We start from the raw sequence: 14,865 nt of genomic DNA, 5'->3' as shown, positions 1-14,865 counted from the left end.
TCATTCCTAATAATCATAATCAGACAAATATTCAATAAGCTCTTGGGCAAAAGATATATTGTTCCATAGATATCCCAAAACAACGTATTTTGTAAAAACCCAAAATATTTCTATCACCCACTCTCCAAATCTGTTCTGCCTCCTTCCATATATTTCCAATCCTGGTTAATGGCTCCATGAAATCCCCAAGATGAAATGTGGAAGTCATCCTTTATCTTCTTTATCTATTGTCCTCCCATGCCATTCAAGATATGCAAGATACTGCCCGGCCAGAGTGGCTCAGTGGTTGAGCATCCACCCATGATCCAGGAGGTCAAGGTTTGATTCCCAGTCAGGGCACATGCCCAAGTTGAAGGCCTGATCCCCAGTAGGGGGCGTGTAGGAGGCAGCCGATTAATGATTTTCATCATTGATGTTTCTCTCTCTCCCTCTCCCAAGAAGCACCCAGTAACCAGCTGGTGGTGTGATATCAAGCCAACCACTAAGTAGCACATACTAGGCACACAATAAATATTTGCTGAGTGAATGAATTTTTGACATATATGTGCAAGACTCCTATGTACTGTGGAGGACAAAGAGGAGTGTGACTGTCTACCATGATGCAATCTCCTTAAACATGAGGACTACACCTTGTTTTTGTCTTTTTGGCACATACTTAACAAGTACTAATTAATTATTTGTAGAATGAGGAATTAGTTTAAATTGCATTATCAAATGTAAGAATTTTTCCCACTTTTTAAAAAATTGAATTAACTGGGGTGACTGGTTAATAGAGTTATATAGGTGTACAATTCTACAATACATCATCTACATATTGTAATGTGTGTTTATCACCCCAAGTCAAGTCTCCTTCCTTCACCATTTATCCCCCCTATGCCCTTTTCTACCTCCCTTTCCCTCTGGTAATCACCATGCTATTGTCTAGGTCTGATTTTTTTTTTTTTTTTTACTTAACCCCTTCACCTTTTTAATTTTCTCACTTTTAAACAATCAAGCTTCCCTTGCTGATCTCTGACTTGGAGTCAATCAAATCAGTTGGTAGGGTTGATTATTTCATTCACTAGAGGCCCGGTGCACGAAATTCGTGCACGGGGGTGTGTGTCCCTCAGCCCAGCCTGTACCCTCTCCAATCTGGGACCCCTCTCACAATCCAGGACTGCTGGCTCCCAACTGCTCGCCTGCCTGCCTTCCTGATTGCCCCTAACTGCTTCTGCCTGCCAGCTTGATCACCCCCTAACCATTCCCCTGCCAGCCTGATTGATGCCTAACTGCTCCCCTGCCAGCCTGTTTGCCCCTAACTGCCCTCCCCTGCAGGCCTGGTCACCCCTAACTGCCCTCCCCTGCAGGCCTGGTCCCCCCCAACTGCTCTCCCCTGCAGGCCTGGACACCCCTAACTGCCCTCTCCTGCAGGCTTGATCGCCCCCAACTGCCCTCCCTTGCAGGCCTGGTCCCTCCCAACTGCCCTCCCCTGCTGGCCATCTTGTGTCCACATGGGGGCAGCCACCTTGTGTGTTGGAGTGATGGTCAATTTGCATATTACTTTTTTATTAGATAGGATTATTATATAGGATAGAGGCCTGGTGCATGGGTGGGGGCAAGCTGGTTTGCCCTGAAGGGTGTCCCAGATCAGGGTGGGGGTTCCCTTGGGGCATGGGCGGCCTGGGCGAGGGGCCTGTGGTGGTTTGCAGGCCGGCCACACCCTCCCGGTGACCAAGCGGAGGCCCTAGGATCTTGGATTTATTTATCTTCTATAATTGAAACTTCGTAGCCTTGAGTGGAGGCCTGGGCCCACCAGGGTGTGCGGAAAGCTTGGCTTCCTCCATCTCCGGGGACAACTCAAGCCTCCTGCTCTCTCCAGCCCCGCGGATGCGGCCGTTTTTGTTGGGATTTATTTATCTTCTATAATTGAAACTTTGTAGCCTTAAGTGGAGGCCTGGACCTGCCAGGGTGTGCGGAAAGCTTGGCTTCTTCCATTGCCGGGGAAACCCAAGCCTCCTGCTCGCACAGTGGCCGCAGCCATTTTGGTTGGGTTAATTTGCACACTTGCTCCTGATTGGCTGGTGGGTGTGGCTTGTGGGTATAGTGAAGTGATGGTTAATTTGCATATTACTCTTTTATTAGATAGGATTATAACTGATATCAAGTCTAATCTTTTGATTTCAGTGTGCCAAAAAAAAAAAAAAAAAGAATCCATACTAACTCTGTGGTTTAAGTTATATTGTCACTGATTAGTTAATGATAATCAAAAGAATTGTTAATATTCACAAATTTTATCTAAATGGATCACTTAATATTTCAAGATTTTCAACTGCAAAGCGATGATCACCAAGAAAGCACCAAGCTGCACGGCTCTGCTCAAAATCTGAACGTGGTCCAAATGGCAGGTCACAAAGCTCTCAAAATGTACCCAAACTACAGTACATCGAAGAAGCACTCTTAAATGGAAGTGCTTTCTTACAAGCTATAAACGGGGCACAAACAAAGGGAAAATAAAGTTTCTGCCAGTTTACTACTAGGTTACAGAAAAACAAAACATACATAATAAAATAGTTGGATAGGAATAATGCAAAAGATGATAAGGAATTCCATGTAAAATGTTAGCACCCTAACCTGACCACAGGTTATTCTCATTTCTAAACTGTTGTTTAGAATTCAGATCGCAAGTGGAAAGGCTAAATGACATGCAACGCATCTGGCACAGTGCATGGTATAAGGCAGGTGCCAACACCTGGTCTGCTCAAACACAACACAGGGCTTAAGTAGGATTTATCCACTCAGACCTCGATGCCCATGATAACAATGGGGCCCTGGAGTAAAGTGAAGGGTGGTCTACTGGCCAGAGGTGGGCCAGAATTAGAGAAGGGAGAGGAGGGGAGAACTGGCTGAACAGGCATCATGTTCCTTTCCCTTCGCCACCTGCCATGGTCTGGCTGGGTTGAGATGAAGTTAGCAGTGGCGGGAGAAGGATTATTTCCACTCCCTACAATGTACACATTATTTGAGTTTTCAACAATAATGATAATAAAGAGGACAGAAACCTGTTCAACGGAAACTGGAGGGAACGAAAGTTGATGGAATTCATGCTCTGCTGAAAATGAGCTCTCCCCGGCCAGTTGCAGTTTCTCTGTAGGGAATAAGATTAGGAAAGAGGAAGAACAAGAGGGCTTAAAAGAAAAAAATGGAACGAATAATCACTTGGAGAATATGTGTGAGAGAGATGAATGAATACATAAGATGAATTATTTAAAAGGTGAATAAAAAGAACTGATTTCACAGCAATTCTGGTTAGATTGAAGCTAAACAATTTACCTGCTGGTGGCAACTCACATGGATACAGAATTGAGCAAAGGCTATATAGTACGCTGAGAGAATGGGAAATCAGTAAGTGGCAATAGAGATGAAGGGGGAAGTTCAGCCCGTGGTTCTTTCAGGAAACATCTATGAATAGCTACTATGTTAAGTCCTATATTAGGGCTGGGATATTCTGAGTTGAAGAGAGTATGATCCAGCCCCCAGGAAACTCATGCACTACTGAAGGAAGATGATAAAACAAAGAAGTTTAATTCTCAGACCTTGTGGTATTTGGCAACTTTCACTTTTTTAAAGCAATTTTTAAGTTATTTTAATCCCTAGCATTATATATTTGTGATATTTGTATCACATATAAACTATTCACCATAATAATAAAATGCACATTTGTACACTTACCACCCAACACACATACAAGAACTTATACTTTTATATTCACCTAAATCCTTCTGCTTGCTTTCCAAACTCTTTGTAATATGAGAGCATATTACATGACCAATCTAATTTCCAGCTATTTCTTCCAAACTTTCTATTCTAGTCAGACATACTGGACAGAATGGTCCACAAACGTAAATGTCCAAGAAAACAGCTCCTCTTTTTATCTAAAAGAAACAAAAATTGAGGAAATATTTTATTTGCCTAATGAATGCATTTCTTACTACAGGAGCCAAGAGCTTTGCTTTGTAAAATTTTTAAATAATTTGTAAAGGTAATAGAAGTTCATATGAATGAACAGTTGTAAGTGCTAAAAAGTACTCCCAAATGTTGTCATGGAAACATAAAATTCCCTGAAAAGGATGTATATTATCTTTTCATTCCGGTAAGAAAAATGTTATTTATTTATTTTTTTTTTTAAATATATTTTATTGATATTTTTACAGATAGGAAGGGAGAGGGATAGAGAGCTAGAAACATCGATGAGAGAGAAACATCGATCAGCTGCCTCCTGCACACCCCACACCGGGGATGTGCCCGCAACCAAGGTACATGCCCTTGACCGGAATCGAACCCGGGACCCTTCAGTCCACAGGCCGACGCTCTATCCGCTGAGCCAAACCGGTTTCGGCAGAAAAATGTTATTTTATCTTGAACTTTAAAATAAGGTTTACAATTATTTAAAATGAACTGTCATTCTTTCCCTTTCATGAACATTTTAATTGTGGTAAAATACACATGATAACAATTTACCGTATTAACCATGTTTAAGTGTACAGTTCAGTGGTATTAAGTACATTCACATTGTTGTGCAACCATCACCACCATCCATCTCCAAAATTCTTCATTCTTGCAAAATTCAAACACTTTATGCATAACACAACTTCTCATTCCTCTCTCCCCACAGCCCCGGCAACCACCATTCTACTGTTGCAATATTAATATTATTATTATTATTCCACCAGTGGAGTGTAATAGTCTTCCTGCTTCAAGTCCCTCTCTACTTCCAGCTCATGTTAATCCCTTGCTCAGAAGTCAGTGGTAAAAATAATACAAAGAAGGTGTATATGTCTTGCCCAGGGGAATCATACAGTGTATTTGTCCTTTTGTAGTTGGCTTATTTCACTTAACATAATGTCTTCAAGTTTTATCCCTATTGTAGCAAAATACCATTTACCAGGCACGGTTCTACTCATTTTTCATGTATTAACTCTTCATAACAATGCTATGAGGTAGTTTAGGTACATATATCATTCCTATTTCATAGATGGGGAAACTGAGGCATGGAGAGACCAAGTAACTTGCCCAGGGCCTCACAGGTTTTAAATGGAAGGACCAATCTGTGAACCCGGATAATCTACCTCTAGAGCCCACACTCCTAACCACTCAATGGCACCACCTCCCAAAGTACACTGTATATGCTCACACTGCCTAAGATTTTAGAAAAATCCTTAAAGAATAACTCATCCCTCCCTAAGAAACCTGATAATGACAAGGCTGATAGTTCTGGCATCAGACTCAGTACATCAACACATCTGAGGATATCATGTGGGAAGAGAAAATGAGATCTTAAAGAGTAGTTGATGCCTCTTTATCCAATGCCCACCAAGTAAGTGTCCAGTATTCCTCATGCATCATCTCATTTAATCCTGACAACAACTTAGGAGGGGGAGCATTATTTTAAATCCATACTTTATTAGATGTGGAGATCTAGGCTCAAAGAGGCTACACCTTCTGTCCCTCATTACAGAGCCTGTCAGTGACAGAGGCAGAAGTAGAATCCAAATCAAATTAATCCCATGCCCTTCCCACTACCTAAGCTGTGGGCATTTAGCAGCAGACATGAATACAGCCAGTCTGTGGAGTTTTTGCCCTCAGAAGCCTAGCATCCCCATCAGATAGAGATTATGGAGCCATGCTAGTGTGTATAGCTGTGTCCCGAGGTAGTTTCTCCAGCCAGCTAGAAGTTATACCTGAGTCAACCCTTGTCGGAAGAAACTAGAGCTGGACTATGCATTTGGGCAGGACTGTGGCAGCTCTGAGGACTCCTACACAAAAAATACACACATGAAACCTCATGCAAGTTCAAAAACACAGGCTTTGGGGGCTATCAGTATGTGGCCCTTCACAAAAAGAGGTTAAAAAAATTATCTGGAGAGAATTTTGATGAGGTTAGAAAACCGAGAGAACAGAGCCAGAGTTCAGGAAATGGACTGCTTGTTTTCACAGCTAATTCTCATACGTTTGACCTCAAAGTTTCTCAAAACTTCATTCTTAGAAAAATGGTTAAGACATAACGTTAAATTAAAAATGCAACAAAATTATATACAACACACTGAAAAATGGTGAAACATTGGTTTTCACTTCATTATCTCTTTTCTGATCTTTTCAAATTTCCTATACTAAACATCTGTTACTTAGGAAGGAACACCCCTCCCTCCCAATTTTACCTGGTGTCGTCTAGTAATTCCCAAGTACTCAATTAGGATACATCAAAATCACCTGAGACATTTGTAAAAATACAAATTTCCAGTGTCCTAAGACTTACTCAGTCAGAATTTCCCGGGTGGGGCCCAGGAATCTGGAGTTTTAACAAGCTCCTCGGTGACTATAACATTTGTATATCAAGGAAATTCTATAGTACTTTCAGGTCTTTTTCTTTTTACGATTTTTTAAATGACTTTTATTTTTAAATACCAGGCAAACACATAAAATTTAAGTGAGAATAAGTGACTGGGGTGTAGACTCAGATGCCTAAAGTCTCACCATTCATCTCTGCAAACTTCTGAACGTCACTCAGGGTTTTCAGCTCTTGTCTTGGACATGCTGCTACGCACAGTGCTTCAGACTTGATCTTCCGGTTGATCAAGTCCAGATTGCACGGATCCAAAAAGAACACATACCTACAGCATGGAGAAAAATATTGAGATACTATTTCCACAAAATACATTCTGGTTCACTGTGCATCTGATTCAGCCTAAAAGCAAAGAACATCTATTCTACACTCCTCCACAAATTTAATCATAGATGCGGGAACATTTCACAAATGTAATCACAGATAAGCTTTTTAAAGAAGAATTGCTTATAAATATACTGTTAAAAGCAGGGATGAAAAATAATTGTAGGACTCCTTTTTCATGATCTATTTTTCCAAAATTAAAATTTGTCACGTGTATTTTATACTTAGAAATGATCTATTTTCATCTTTAAAAATAATTGGTTTTATTTTTATTTTTTGGTCAAACTTGTACCCCCCCAAAATTACTGGAATATAGCAATACTGCTATATAACATGAATTGTAGTGTATATGTAAACTTTAGTTAATGAATATATAATTACATGTAAAATGTCTAATTATAAAAATGAATAGATAAAACTTTAGCTAATCCTATATATAATAAAGAGCTAATATGCAAATGGTTATCACACCCTCACGCCATCACGCTGTAATGGCTCAGACACTCAACACTACGGAGAGAGGAATGGGGACCAGCCAGGCACAAATGAGCTCGCGAGAAAGGAATAGGGACCAGCCAGGCTGCAGCCCAGGAGAGGGATAAGCTGCCCGCTCCGCGGTCCCGGGCGCCAGTGGCCCGGGCGAAACCATCCATCCATGGTTCCCTGTGGCTGTGGCTGGCCCGGGCAAAGCCAGCCCGGGTCCTGGGTGCCTGCGGCCGGCCAGAGGGAGGTAAGCCCAGGTCCCGGGTGCCTGCAACCAGCTGGAGGAGGCAATCCTGGGTCCCAGGTGTGGGGCGAGGCAGAGGCAGTTAGGGGCGATCAGGCTAGCAGGGGAGCAGTTAGGGCGATCAGGCAGGCAGGCAGAGGTGGTTAGGGGTGATCGGGCAGGCAGTCAGAGGGGTTAGGGGTGATCAGGCAGGCAGGCAGGTGAGCGGTTAGGAGTCAGTGGTCCCAAATTGCCAGGGGCAGTCAGATATCCCCAAGGGGTCCTGGATTGGAGAGGGTGCAGGCTGGGCTAAGGGACACCTCCCCACCCCGCTGTGCATGAATTTCATGCAATGGGCCTCTAGTGAATATATAATTATAAAAATGCATTATAAAATTAAATATATAAAGTTGAATGAAGACTAGAGGAAAATATACGAACATTTTAACAACAGCCATTAATTTTTTTTCATTAATTTTAATTTTCTTTTACTTTTTAGAATTCCCATTGTCTAGAACGAATGAAAATTATTTTTGAATTGATACAATAATAAATATTATTTATTACAACAGTCCATTTCATTGAAACAAAATAACTCCCAAATTGTAAGTTATCCCTTTTGTATACTGTACAAATGTACATATTTGAGAAAAGGAAATCAGAAATTACATTAAAACAGTTTTTTTAATGTTTTGAGGTAGAAAAGATGACAAAGATTGCACATGTTATCATTTGCCCAAAGAGAAAGTAAGAGCCAAATCTTCTTAACTGAGAGAAGCAAAGCCTAATATTGTGGGTCAAGGGAGGGAGCACAAATAGAAATGCTGTCATGCAAGATTATAGCTAAAGAACCCCAATCCTGGGTTCAGTTCTATTGGGTCCATATGAAAAGTTAATCATGCATGTGCCAATAGCCTTCCCCACACTCTTAAACTCCGTTGCTATGCAAACTATGACTCAATTCAGGCAATATAACAAAACATAAGAAATAGGTGAGAAAACTGAAAAGCAAAAATATAAAACCAACTGAAACCTATAGAATTTTACTAACCAATTCACCCCAATAAATATAATTAAAAATATAAAGTCAATACATATAAAGAAAAAAATTAAATAGGAAAAAACAGTATGTGTGTGGGGGGTGGGACTAGAGAGACCCCTGCAGGCGGAGTATGCTGAACTGGCATGCTTCCGTGGAGCAGTGGACAGGAGCTGGGGGGAAGAGGGGGGAGGAGGACGACAAGTGCAGGCACAGCTACAAACCGCGAAACTAAAATAATTTTTGTGTTAACGACTCCAATACCATTCATGTTCAACAGAAAAAAAGGAAAGGAAAGAAGCCAGGCAGAAAGGTGTGGTTTGGAAGTGGGACTGCTTCTGTGGCTGATGACGATGAACCAGCACAGAGAAAACTCTGCCAACCTGTGTGTGGAAACAATCGCTCCCTTACTAACTCCGTCCTGTGCATCTTACTGAGCATGCCCATGCCTGGGACCCCGTGCAATGAGCCACACAAAGCCAGCCCCTGGCCAGGGAACACACCGGTCCTTGAGGAAGGTGCCATAAAAACCTTTGGATTATTTACTACCACCACGAATAATACTATTATTGTAACAACAACAAAAATAATAATAATGGTAGCTAACATTTGTTGAGTACTTACTATGTACTAGACACCTTATTAAACCCTTTACACATATTAACTCATTTATCCTCACAACAACCCCGTTTTATGCTTCTGCATGGGAAGGTGGGGGGTGGGCAGTGGAACTGGGGTGGAGAGAGGTGCACAGTTGTAAGTGATGCCTTGGAAATACCTGGAGAAACCACGGGACAGCAGGACAGCAGGCTAGAGGAAAGGAGAGAAAGCCAGAGGCGTCCAGGGTCTGGCCGCTGGGTCAGCGATAGTGCCTCTCACAGCCTCCCGAGAACAGATGCCTGGTCTGACTGTCCTGCAGGCTTCTCCCCAACCCAAAGCCAAACGTGCCCTCAGTATATTTCCAGCTTCTTTCATACCTTAAAGCACATCAGCCTGATTGATGTGCCACAGTGACTGGGCAGCAGCCTTATACCTCTCCGGGGTCAGACCAACCTGAGCTTGCTTTCTGGTTCTCTCTCTTAACAGTTGTCTGACCTTGGGAAACATATTTACCCTTCTGAGCCTGCGCTTTCTTACATGTAAAACTGCCTAGCACCTATTTTACAGGTAGCTGCAATGCTGTTGGGTAACCCACACAAAGCACCTAACGTGTGTATCTATGCAGTGATCATATCATTGAGAAAACTAACTTTCACAAGTTTATATTTGGTAGCAAGGCACTAAATCCAACACTTTCTGATATGGACACAGAACAGGACTAAGTACTAATATTCAATTTCCGTTTGGAAGAAAAACCTGTGTGGGAGTGTTCATGCCAGTCGCGTGACTGGCCTTGGTAAGGACCAAGGAGGCCTCCAGAGCTGGTCCAGCACAAGGAAACCAGTGTGGAGGGAGAGAAGAATTCTACAGTGACTGGAACACTGTAAAATGGACACTGCACATTTTTCAGCCTGGTGTGTAAGAAATGACTTCAACAGAAGGAAATAATTTAAATGGTATCCTTAGGAAATACACCCACATACATAAACCATTACACTAAAACCAACACCCACCTCAACAGTCAAAAAACATAGTAAACTTAATTCCTTACACATTTCACATATTCCAAGGCACATACATACAACACATGTGTGCACACACCCACCCGATGTTTTGAATAATTTATAGGCATTACAATCAGATTCTGTGAACAGTGATGGGATGTTTGGGTGCTGGGAACTGTCACATTCATGACTTTATTTGAGTCTCACAACAACTTTATGAGAGAGAGGCCATCACCATTCCACAAAGACAGAACTGAGACCCCGAGGGATGGACTCCACAGCCCAAGAAAGGCAACAGGTGCCAGAGCAGGAATTAAAATCTAGTCTTTCTGATTCTGAGTTTCATTCTGTTTCTAATCTGCTCTATTCTCGAAATATTTCCTACAAACAGAATTAATAATTTTAAAACTGTTCTATGTTGACTTTTTAAAAAATTAAATTTATTGGGGTGACATTGGTCAACATAATCTTATGTTGACTTTTCATATTATTTCTAGCATTCTGAAGTTTATCCAATCCATGGCAACATGTTTATAAGTTGTTATATTTTAACTAATTAGTATTTAAGTAAATATTTCAGAATAGAAAAAGTGCTTGCATCAAACAAACTTATGATTCATTAAAACCACACTTTTTTGCATTTTGATTTGAAAATATCCTTACCCAGGCAAACAAAGTGAACTATATATGCAGTTTTATTTTTTTGAAATAAAACAAATACCCAACTCTCAAATAAGCATGGCATTGGAAGACCAGAGTGTTATAACTAACAAGTCTACAATGAGTGTTTCTCAACCAGAGGGTGACAGACCCCCGATGAGAGGCTGTAAAACATTCTAGAAAAGTTTCTTAAAACTCTCAGCCTACTTTCATTCTGCCTCCAGGAACAGGGTTGGGAAAGGGATGGGGCATATGAATCTGAAAAAGCATCTCAGGCAACTCTGATTACACACCTTGGCCCCTTGGCCCCATCCTCTCAGCGGGGAGACCCACTGGCACGGATAACTGAGTTAAGAGTACATTTTCATTGCTATCCTCACTAAATCTTTTACTAGACCTATTAATAACGTAAGTTAAGGGAATGAAGAAAAATGCTTGGAGTAAACTGTAAGGTAAATATAAAGGACGGCAGTTAAGGCATGTAAATATACACTGCAGCAAAAAAAGAAAAAAAAAGACAAAACAAAACAAAAAAATAAAATAAAGCAAACAAAAAAAGAAACTAAGGAAAAAGAAAAAATATATTACAGTCAAAGTGGTTTCTGGGAATTATCAAAGAGGAGAAAAAGATAAATTCATTTTAAATTGAAATTCTGGAAATAAAATAAGCTATCCCCAAAAAGGCAGGAGAGGAGAGATATCTAAATAAAACGTCTAGCCCTGGCTGGGTGGCTCAGTTGGTTGAGCATCATCCCATGCACTAAGGTGGTGGGTTCGATTCCTGGTCAGGGCACATACCTAGGTTGTGGTTCATTCCCCTTTCGGGGCATGTATGGGAGGCAACCAATCGTGTCTCTCACATCGATGCTTCTCTCTCCAAAATAAATCTCTTTTAAAATGTCTATCTACACAGTGAACTCAAGGGGACAGATACACCAAAGATGAAAGCAGGGCGATTGAGGAACGGAAGGGCACTACTACCTCACAGCAGCTCAGGAAAAGAGACAAGAGGCACAGGGACAAGTGGGGTGACCTTTGAAGCTGTGCTCAGAGCAAGGAGCTAGCGCTGAATGATCTGATGTATAGGTAAAGATACACGAGAAGGTTCAAAACTAGAAACTAGTTGAAACTTCCATGTTGCTTTCACTTTCTTCCCGGAATTCAGGGCGAAGGCAAAGAAAGGAAGATTTACCAAGAATTTACGTTGGGCCACAAGGAACCTCGGAGCTGTCCTCACACATTCTAATTCAACAAGAGAGAACTGAGACATGAGACATACAAATTGGGCAACTGACTTGAACCCTGGGGAGACCGACTCCCAAGTGTGGCTCTTCCCACCACTGCCATTCCCTTTCATACTGGAGAGTGAGAATGAATGTAATGGAGTGTCAGTTACAGACCCATCAAGTCAGCTGATTAAACGAGGGCGATCCTCTGGGACCCCAGAGCAGACAAAGCCCTTTCCTGGACACGAGAGTGCTGTCCTCATGTCGTATGCAACACGCCCATGATAAGGACTAAATAAATGATGAGAAACCATTCATTCAATAAACACTCTAAGTGTTAACTATGTGGCCACTCCTGAGCAAGGCCCTGGGGATATGAAATTCATAAAAAACACACAACTTTTGAATGCAAGTAACTTAAGAGTCTAGAGAAGAAAAGACAAAAATACAGAGTCATTTCAAAATCCTGTGCTACGTGGTGAGGTTGAGATGGTGGAGGAAAGGGTGCAATTCTGCACGGAGGACAGGGGTTCCGGGAGAAGCATGGAGCAGGAGGCAGTATCTAAGCCACATTTTGAAAGTGAGTAGGAATTTTCCAGGCAGCTGGGGAAGGGAGACAGAGGAAACTGCATGTGTAAAAAGCACAGAAACATGAAAGAGCATTATTCAAGGAACTGCAAATAACTTGATAAGGTGGGCTACGGGACGGGACATCAAAGGGCTAGGCGCCAAGGAGAAGCAGGGGGCAGGAGAGGTAGCCGTCCTTGGAATCTGGAGGATCTTACAGTTTGATTCCATTAGGCAACGTGCTTTCAAATGGCCATGGCACGGTGCTGCCTGGTGTAGCCAGCCCCTCGGGTTGAAGGCCAGAGAGGGCACCAGCAGCGCGCCTCCAGAGATGAGCCTCTGCCATTAAACTGCCTCCTGCTGCCATGGCAACTCTCTGCGGCAGGGCTCTTTGGAGCAAAAGGTGGCAAGCAGATCCGGGGTCTGCTGGCCGCCTCCTGCCGAATTTGGCTTCTCTCCTCTCTAATCAAGAGAGAAGCACTAACGCGGGGAAGCTGGCTGAAAAATCCCTCCGTCGCCTTCTGCATTAGTGATTCCTAACACGTGCTTTCCCCAGAGAGGAATAAAAATGGAGTCTGATCATTTGTCCAATTATTGCCTCATATCAATTATAATTTATAGCCCCTTTCTACAGAGTATGGTGCTGCTAGTGAATCATACCAAAAGGAAAACAGCTTAATGGAGGCTTCAGCTATTGCTAAATATAGACCGTAGAGAGCCGGGACCTGTCCACCACCCACAGTGGAATTTTGCCCAGAGAAGCCCTCTTTTCTCCCATGTGGGTGCCAGCAAGGCAATTCCAGTCATTCCATCGGGTGGGACCCAACTGTGCCACAAAGGGGTGTACAAGGTAGAGCTACGGGGCCGGCACACTAATGCAGGTACAACCCCAAATGACCCAACCCAATTACCGGCAACACATAGTCAACTAAAACTTTGCTGGCCCTCAAATTCCTGGGACAAAGCGATGGGTAGAGAGAAACAAGTTGACAGCAGCAATTTGTCTTTAAAGCTGTAACTCTCGAAAGTGGCTGAGAGAGTTGCCCCTTGTTTATAACGGCCAAGACTACAAACACAGACCAGAGAACAGAAGAGGACTGAGCTGTGGGAAGCCAGCCATGAGCTCGATGGCAGCGATGTCCCACTGCCTCCCCAATCCTAATGAGGAAAATGAAAAAATATCCTGAGAAAGAGGTAGCAGTTGTTGAAGAAATGCCTAAGCATGCCCCTCCCGGATCTGTGCAAGGAAGCCACTGAAGTCTCAGTATCATGGCTGTCTCTTCCAGGGTCCTTGATTCATAGGCAACTGCTAAGGAGAGAAACTTTCACAGGCTTTCCCAGTAAATTCATAGCACTGACAGCTAAAAACAACCTAAAACTGGAGGATGCCCAGAGGTCAGATTAAGACACCTCTACACAGAGAATGCTGATCCTCTGACCTCCCATTGGCTCCTTTCTGTTCCTCAAACACTCCCGGCACACTCTCACCTTGGGGGAGTTGCCCATCTCTCTGCCTCTCAGATAAGCAGCATAGCGATTGTTAGCTCTCTGACCTGCTTAAGTCAGCACTCAGAAGTCACCTTCTCAGCTAAGACTTCCACAGGCACCCTATCTACAATGCCAACAGCACTCTCTATTCGGGTGTGCCTTATCCATCTCTCCTGCTTCATTTGTTTCTCCTCGGCGCTTACGCTCACTAACACACTGCATATTTTACTTAATCTATCTGTTTATTATCTGTCTCCACAGGTAGAACGCCAGCTTCCTAACTGCCTAATTCATCATTATATCCCCAGATCCTAAAATAGTGCCTGGGGTGAGGAAGAAGCTCCTTTCCTATTTGTTGAACTAATAAATAGGTAGTAATTGTGTAAGGTTTTGCCAAGTGAGGCATGGGTAGAGGAAAAGGAAGGAAGAAGATCTATTAGGTAGAATGAAATACTCTCATTCATACAACAGAAATGTATTAACATCTCTGCCAGGTGCAGGGCTAAATAAGCACTCGCGATACCGACCGTGATAAATAAGACCAACACCAAGTGTCTCCCTTCCCAGCATTTAGTCTGGAGTTGAGAGACAATTACAAAACAGCGTGTAAATGAAATAGTAGAGAAAAGAGGACAGCAGAAGATGCATCAAAAGGGCCCTAGGAATGGAGAGTCAGGGCAGAAGTCCAATCTGAAGCCAGGACCTACCCTAACAGGTTTGGCTCAGGGATAGAGCGTCAGCCTGCGTACTGAAGGGTCCCAGGTTCGATTCTGGTCAAGGGCATGTACCTTGGTTGTGGGCACATTCCTCAGTGGGGAGTGTGCAGGAGGCAGCTGAATCGATGTTTCTCTCTCATCGATGTTTCTAACTCT

At 42.7% G+C, this 14,865-nt stretch overlaps 1 protein-coding gene across 5 annotated transcripts in view; it reads right to left on the bottom strand.

The window, feature by feature from the left end:
* SLC44A1 (solute carrier family 44 member 1) overlaps window positions 1–14,865 on the bottom strand; it is a 162,984-nt gene that overhangs the window by 78,665 nt on the left and 69,454 nt on the right. For all 5 annotated transcript variants that reach the window (XM_080670341.1, XM_080670342.1, XM_080670340.1 and 2 more), the window contains one exon: window positions 6,511–6,647. In XM_080670341.1, the coding sequence (XP_080526467.1) occupies window positions 6,511–6,647 (137 nt within the window). The remainder of the gene's footprint in view (window positions 1–6,510; window positions 6,648–14,865) is intronic.

This window comes from Plecotus auritus (assembly GCF_963455305.1).
Source record: "Plecotus auritus genome assembly, chromosome: 5".
Classification (NCBI taxonomy): domain Eukaryota; kingdom Metazoa; phylum Chordata; class Mammalia; order Chiroptera; family Vespertilionidae; genus Plecotus; species Plecotus auritus.
This window is presented reverse-complemented; position numbering and strand designations above follow the sequence as displayed.